This window comes from Leucoraja erinacea, chromosome 36, assembly GCF_028641065.1.
Source record: "Leucoraja erinacea ecotype New England chromosome 36, Leri_hhj_1, whole genome shotgun sequence".
Taxonomy (NCBI): domain Eukaryota; kingdom Metazoa; phylum Chordata; class Chondrichthyes; order Rajiformes; family Rajidae; genus Leucoraja; species Leucoraja erinaceus.
The window spans coordinates 4,680,125-4,688,031 of record NC_073412.1 but is presented as its reverse complement, the minus strand read 5'-3'; the positions used below and the strand labels follow the sequence as shown (position 1 = coordinate 4,688,031).

The window sequence follows — 7,907 nt, the reverse complement described above, 5'->3', positions numbered from 1 at the left end:
TTAATATTTCAAATCATTTAAAATATTTAAATATTTCTATATTTGTTAGTGCTTTATAATTCTTTATTCTAATTATATAACATTTCACATTTGTAATTACATAAAAACATAAATACTATGTTTGTTATTTTACAATAATTTGAATTGCATTCATTTTCTAATATTTCTAATTATAAAAATATAAATATTTTATACTTGTTTGTATTTTCCAATTCTTTAAATTAAATTATTTTTTCAATATTTATATTTACATAAAATACTGAAATATTTAAAATGATTTGGAATATTAAAAAAATTATGTTAATATAATAAATTCAATATTTTTAATATTTATTAGTATTCTACAAATCTTAGATTTTTTTTAATTGATTCGATTTTTAAATATTTCTAATTATACAAAATTAAATATTATATAACTATTATTTTATAATACTTTTAATTGGATGTAATTTCTAATATTTTTAATCATTTTTAATATTTTACATTTGTTTGTATTTCGCAAAGTAAATATTTCTAATCATTTAAAAATATGGAAATCTTGATTAATTTTTAAATACTGGAGATGTTTTAAAACAGTTAAAAAAAAATTGACAGCAGTTTACTGCTCTTGGAAGGACGTCTTAAACTGAAAATGGGGCAGAAGAGATTCCCCAAGATGCTAACAGGATTGAATTGTAAGGAGTAGCTGGATACTCACTCTCTTTCTTACTGGAGTGTAAGAAACATAGAAACATAGAAATTAGGTGCAGGAGTAGGCTATTCGGCCCTTCGAGCCTGCACCGCCATTCAATATGATCATGGCTGATCATCCAACTCAGTATCCCGTACCTGCCTTCTCTCCATACCGCCTGATCCCCTTTAGCCACAAGGGCCACATCTAACTCCCTCTTAAATATAGCCAATGAACTGGCCTGGACTACCCTCTGTGGCAGTGAGTTCCAGAGATTCACCACTCTGTGTGAAAAAAGGTTGAACAAGTTAGGGCTTTTAAAGGATTTCCCCAGAAGGTTATCCTTAAGCTGTGACCCCTTGTCCTGGACTTCCCCAACATCGGGAACAATCTTCCCACTGCATCTAGCCTGTCCAACCCTTACATGAATTTTGTAAGTTTCTATAAGATCCCCTCTCAATCTCCTTCTTTAATTCTAGAGAGTATAAACCAAGTCTATCCAGTCTTTCTTCATAAGGTGGTGGACAGTCATAAAGAAAATGAGGGGGGTGACCTTACAGAGGTATACAGAATAATGAGAAGCATAGATAAGGAGTAGGCAAGTCCAGTACGAGAGGGCATAGGTTTACGGAGAAAGGGGAAGGATATATAACTGATCCAAGGGGCAATCTCTTCATGCCAAAGGTATTGAGCAAATGGACCAGGCAACTAAAGGAAGCTGCAGAAGCTGAGATTGTGGCAACATTTTAAAGGCATTTTGACAAATGCATGATGAGGAAAGGTGTGCAGGGAAATCTTTAGCGTCAGTTAGCCTTTTGTTATTCTTTTGTTCAGTTATGGGCCAAATGCAGGGAAATGGGACCAGTTCAGTTGGGAATAGTTCAGATATGAAACCTGGTTGACATGGGCGAAGTGGGTAAAATGACCTCCTGGTGTGCTCTAGGACTGTATAACTATGAAATGTCGATACTTGGGGAACGGGGGCTCAGAGGGACATCCAGGCACTGTTGGGACCTGTTCCGCTTAGTGTGGGGGTAGTGTCAGCTTTTCCTACCCTGCACGTCTCGTAAGCAGAGAGTCAACTCCGCTCAATACCTTTCACTGAACACATAATTTGGCTCGAGACCCTTGTTCAGAAAGATCTGAAGATCAGAAGGTCTGAAGAAGGGTCTTGGCCCGAAACGTCACCCATTCCTTCTCTCCAGAGATGCTGCCTGTCCCGCAGAGTTACTCCAGCAATTTGCGTCTATCTTCGGTTTACACACCAGCATCTGCAGATCCTTCCTACGCCGGATTTCTAGGTGGACATTTGCAAGTAGATCAGTTTCTGGCCGCTCCCAAGTCCGGGAGAATCTGGATAAAAAACTGGACAGGAGGCTGACCCAGCAAAAAATGTCTTTGCTTTGTGGCAGACTTTGTCCTGGTGATGTGGGAGTGAAAGGGATAAATACAACTCAGCCTTGTGTCAAGGACAGCAGAGAGATAAAAAGGGGTTTGATCGAAAACAACTTTAAAAGGCAGCCGGGTGTATCTCTCCCAACTTTGGATTGAGAGAGCAGCGATGTCGGAGCAGAGCAACCTCTCGGTAGTGGCACATGGGCCAGGGGACCTGCGAATGGTAACCGCCTCTTCCTTCTACTCCTTGTTCTGAACCTGTTGCCCACTGGATGTTCGACATTGCCTTTGGTCGATTGGGAAAAGCCACATTGTTACATCGGCTCATTTCATTGCAAAAGGATTTGAGTATAGGAGCAGGGAGGTTCTACTGCAGTTGTACAGGGTCTTGGTGAGACCACACCTGGAGTATTGCGTACAGTTTTGGTCTCCAAATCTGAGGAAGGACATTATTGCCATAGAGGGAGTGCAGAGAAGGTTCACCAGACTGATTCCTGGGATGTCAGGACTGTCTTATGAAGAAAGACTGGATAGACTTGGTTTATACTCTCTAGAATTCAGGAGATTGAGAGGGGGTCTTATAGAAACTTACAACATTCTTAAGGGGTTGGACAGGCTAGATGCAGGAAGATTGTTCCCGATGTTAGGGAAGTCCAGGACAAGGGGTCACAGCTTAAGGATAAGGGGGAAATCCTTTAAAACCGAGATGAGAAGAACTTTTTTCACACAGAGAGTGGTGAATCTCTGGAACTCTCTGCCGCAGAGGGTAGTTGAGGCCACAGTTCATTGGCTATATTTAAGAGGGAGTTAGATGTGGCCCTTGTGGCTAAGGGGATCAGGGGGTATGGAGAGAAGGCAGGTACGGGATACTGAGTTGGATGATCAGCCATGATCATATTGAATGGCGGTGCAGGCTCGAAGGGCCGAATGGCCTACTCCTGCACCTAATTTCTATGTTTCTATGTTTCTAAACCCTTCAAGGTAACAAAATGGATTCAACTTTGAATCTGTGCAGTTTGACACCTCCTCCAGCCTCACCTATTGTATCCGCCGTTCCAGGTATGGACTCCTATCTATTGGCGAGACCAAGCGCAAACTCGGTAATCCTTTCGCTGAACACCTCCGCTCAGTCCGCCTAAACCTGCCTGATCTCCCGGTTGCTCAACACTTCAACTCCCCCTCCCATTCCCACACTGACCTTTCTATCCTGGGCCTCCTCCACTGTCAGAGTGAGGCCCAGCGCAAATTGGAGGAGCTGCACTTCATATTTCGCTTGGACAGCTTACACCCCAGGGGTATTGACTTCCCTAATCTCAAGTACCCCTTGCTTTTCTTCTCTCTCCATTCCTCCCCCTTCCCAGTTCTCTGACCAGTCTAACTGTCCCCTGATTACATTTTATCTCTGTTTAAGAAGGAACTGCAGATGCTGGAAAATCGAAGATAGACAAAAATGCTGGAGAAACTCAGAGGGTGCAGCAGCATCTATGGAGCGAAGGAAATAGGCAACGTTTCGGGCCGAAGCCCTATGGAGCGAAGGAAATAGGCAACATTTCGGGCCAAACCCCTTCTTTAGACTCTGGGTCTGAAGGGTCTGAAGAAGGGTTTTGTCCCGAAACGTTGCCTATTTCCTTCGTTCCATAGATGCTGCTGCACCCGCTGAGTTTCTCCAGCATTTTTGTGTACCTTACATTTTTATCTCTGTTTGCTTTGTTGTCAACTTCGCCAGCTAACAATGATCTATTCTACATTTTCCTTGATCTGCATCTCCTTTGATCCCTTACACTTCCTTATCGTTCTGAGCCTCAGTCCGACGAAGGGTCTCGACCCGAAACGTCACCCATTCCTTCTCTCCAGAGATGCTGCCTGTCCCGCTGAGTTACTCCAGCATTTTGTGTCCATCTTCAGTTTGCACCCTTGTTCCATTTCAAGGTTGCAGAGCGTGTTCTGAATAAAGTGCTTGGTTATTGCGTAAATAAATAGGTGTAATGAAGGAGTAGCAAGGCAAACATGTACAGTACACTCCTGCTACTGTTGTATGGGCCTCATTACCAGCTACACCCATGGCATTCAGTCACTGCATGTTTGTGATGCTCGCGTTGGGTACAGCCTTCGGGGGGTGGGGGCGGGGACGGAGAGTTTGGTGCAGAACTAACCTCAAGCAAGGTACACAAAAAAGCTGGAGAAACTCAGCGGGTGCAGCAGCATCTATGAAGCGAAGGAAATAGGCAACGTTTCGGGCCGAAACCCGGAAGGGTTTCGACCCGAAACGTTGCCTATTTCCTTCAGGGTTTCGACCCCGAAACGTCACCCATTCCTACGCTCCATAGATGCTGCTGCACCCGCTGAGTTTCTCCAGCTTTTTTGTGTACCTTCGATTCTCCAGCATCTGCAGTTCCTTCTTAAACACTTAACCTCGAGCAAGTCTGGGTGAAAGTGTCCAGTCACGGACATTTGGCTAGGAGTAGTTATTTGCGATATATCTGAGCAGTCTGCCCAGGGGTGTATAGTGCAGCGCACTTTGTGTAGGAAGGAACTGCAGATGCTGGTTTAAATCCCAAACCAGACACAAAAATCTGAAGTTACTCAGAGGGACAGACAGCATTTCTGGAGAGAAGGAATGGGTGACGTTTCTGGTCGAGAGAAAGTAGATTGGATGGGCCGAATAGCCTAATTCTGTTCCTATAACCTATGAACATGATAGCACAGATATTTTCCATATAGTGTCTGGAATGTACTGCCTAAATACATTGTGGAGGAGATGCAGTGTAAGCAACATTCAGACATGCTTGAAGGACCTAGGCCTAAATGTCTAAAGACTCAATGCTGGTAAATGTGATTAGTATAGTTATAGATATAATGGGCGGCATAGACATGATGGGCCAAAGGGTGTCTTTCTGTACTGTAAGGCCCCATGACTCTATTTATGATTCTCCCTCAGAAACCAGGGACTCACCGTCCGAACACATGCTCTTTGCTACTGCCGATGATATCATTCACCATCCCCCTCCTTGAGATCCCTCGAACAACATACCACCACCAGAGAGTAGCCTCCTGGCATGAACTATTATCTACCTCATTGGTGACCCCCGGACTATCCTCGATCGGACTTTGCTGGCTTTGCCTTGCACAAAACATTATTCCCTTGTCATGGTAGATGCTGCCTCACTCGCTGAGTTTCTCCAGCAATTTTGTCTACCTTCGATTTTTCCAGCATCTGCAGTTCTTTCTTAAACACGTTGACTCGGTTGGCCAAACTCATTTGCCTGCATTAGGCCCTCTCAATCCTTCTCATCCACATCTTTCAAAAGACATAATTATAGCTGTTTCGTCTGTTCGTTGTTTGTTTGTTTGTTTGTCTTTTTGCTCAAAGTCCGTGAGCATTGCCACTTTTCATTTCACATCTCGTATGTGTATGTGACAAATAAACTTGACTTGACTTGACTTTCCACTGGCAGCTCATTCCAGATATGGACTACCTTCTGAGTGGAAAAACCTGCTCCTTAGGTTCTTGTTAAATCTCTCCCCTCTCAGCTTAAAGGGCCTGCCCCACTTTGGCATAATTTGCGCGGGATCATTTACGTGACACGACGCGCGCATGGTGCGCGGTGACGTAGGCAGTCGCGCGCCACGTCCCAGGATTTTGGGATGCACAAAATCTTTGAACGCCATCTGCGTGACACGCAAATTACCCCCAAGTGGGACACGCCCTTAAGCCATTGGCCTCCAGTTTTCCAGGGGGGGAAAAAACTTGTTGAGCAAGGTTGGTTTTAACAATAGATATTTGTAATACTCAACTAATGTGGTTTGAGATGTGGTGAGAGATTGCGGTGTCACACCATGTCAATTAGCACCTGTGTTATCTATTGTGATCATATTAATAATGCCACCAGCAGTCTTTAGTGGTTGCATTTCACCTCGAGCTATTCTGGTATGTTGTTGCTTGATCTAATATTACACGCTGCAGGGCTGCTATCACTGCACGAGTCAAAGACTTCTGCGGAGAGGAAATGTTACACTGTGTTCTGCTGAAGGATGTTTGCATTGTAAGGTGGTGGGGCAGGAACGAGGTGCATTCCCATACTAGATTGGGAATTCTGCCAGAGGAGGTAGTTGAGGCTGAGTCTGCGAGGGGCGCTCAGCATCGCCAAGGACTGCTCTCACCCCAACCATGGACTGTTTACCCTCCTACCATCCGGGAGGCGCTACAGGTCTCTCTGTTGCCGGACCAGCAGGTCCAGGAACAGCTTGTTCCCTGCGGCTGTCACTCTACTCAACAATGTACCTCGGTGACTGCCAATCACCCCCCCCCCAACACTCCTCCCACAGGAAAAACACTATGACTGTATGCATGTAAATAGATTTATTTATTGAAATCATATTCTATGTTGCTCTTCCAGGGAGATGCTAACTGCATTTCGTTGTCTCTGCACTGTACACTGACAATGACAATTAAAGTTGAATCTGAATCTGACTATCCCAACATTTAAGAAACAGTTAGACAGGTACATGGTTGGGACAGGGTTGGAGGGATATGGACCAAGCGCAGGCAAGTGGGACCAGTGTGGCTGGGACATGTTGGCTGGTGTGGGCAAGTTGGGCCGAAGGGCTTGTTTCTACACGGTATCACTCTATGACTAGATTTTTATGGTGGTTTAAGGCACGGAAACATTCTGCGGGCCATCACGAGCAGCGGAATTGTCCTCAAACACGATCTACGAGCTCAAAACCCGTCAAATCTCCCGCTCTCCAAACTAGGCATCAAGACTTGTGCAGGAAGGAACTGCAGGTGCTGGTTTAAACTGAAGATAGACACAAAAATGCTAGTGGGTCAGACAGCATCTCTGGAGAAAAGGATTAGATGATATTTCGGGTCTGAAGAAGGGTCTTGACCCGAAACATCACCTATTCCCTTTCTCCATAGATGCTGTCTGACCCGCTGAGTTACTCCAGCTTTTTGTGTCCATCTTAGCCATCAACAATGGTCCATAGAGGAAGGCTGGGCCTGTACTCGCTGGAGTTTAGAAGGACGAGGGGAGGAACCTCATTGAAACTTAACGAACAGTGAAAGACAGAGTGAATGTGGAGAGGATGTTTCTACTAGTGAGAGAGTCTTGGACCAGGGGCCATAGCCTCAGAATAAAAGGACGCACCTTTGGAAAGGAGATGAGGAGGAATTTCTTCAGTCAGTGGGTGGCGAATCTGTGGAATTCATTGCCACCGATGGCTGTGAAAGCCAAATCATTTTTAAGGAGCAGATTGACAGATTCTTGATGAGTAAGGGTGTCCAGAGTTATGCGTCTACCTACCATTGCATCTACCTAGGATTGAAGCCAGCATCTGCAGTTCCCTCCTACACACTCGGACTATCCCGGACCGGACTTTCCAGGTCTTATCTCGCCCTTGTAATTACTCCCTTATCGCTGTAAATGGGCCCCGATAGTCATCGTGTATTGTCTCTCTGCTGACTGGTTAGCACGCAAGAAAAGCTTTTCACTGTACCTCGGACCAGCTGACAAGCAACTAAGCTGTAAAGTTCAAATAGAATTGGGAAATATTTACAAAAGCACAAAAGGTCAAAAATCAATGGACCTCTCCATTCTTGACAATCTTCACATCAAATAAAACGGCTGCACCTTCACTTTAAGGAATAGTCTAGAACATTTTTTTTCTTTACGCAATTCTCGTGTTTGCTTAAAAAAAAAAGTAAATGTCAAACCTCACCTCTCTTCAAACAATGAATTGGACATCTTGATCCAGAATATGGGTTTGAAGTAAAATACCGAGGCACAGAGGTGACGGTGGGTGAGACAGCTGACGAGGATGAGGTTAGACAAGGGTTCAG

The 7,907-nt window shown here is 44.4% G+C and overlaps 1 protein-coding gene across 2 annotated transcripts in view; it reads left to right on the top strand.

The window, feature by feature from the left end:
- Positions 1–1,351: 1,351 nt before the first annotated feature.
- LOC129713470 (sorbitol dehydrogenase-like) overlaps positions 1,352–7,907 on the top strand; it is a 43,199-nt gene continuing 36,643 nt past the window's right edge. For both annotated transcript variants that reach the window (XM_055662519.1, XM_055662520.1), the window contains exon 1: positions 1,352–2,288. In XM_055662519.1, coding sequence (XP_055518494.1) covers positions 2,232–2,288 — 57 coding nt within the window. In that variant the 5' untranslated portion in view covers positions 1,352–2,231. The remainder of the gene's footprint in view (positions 2,289–7,907) is intronic.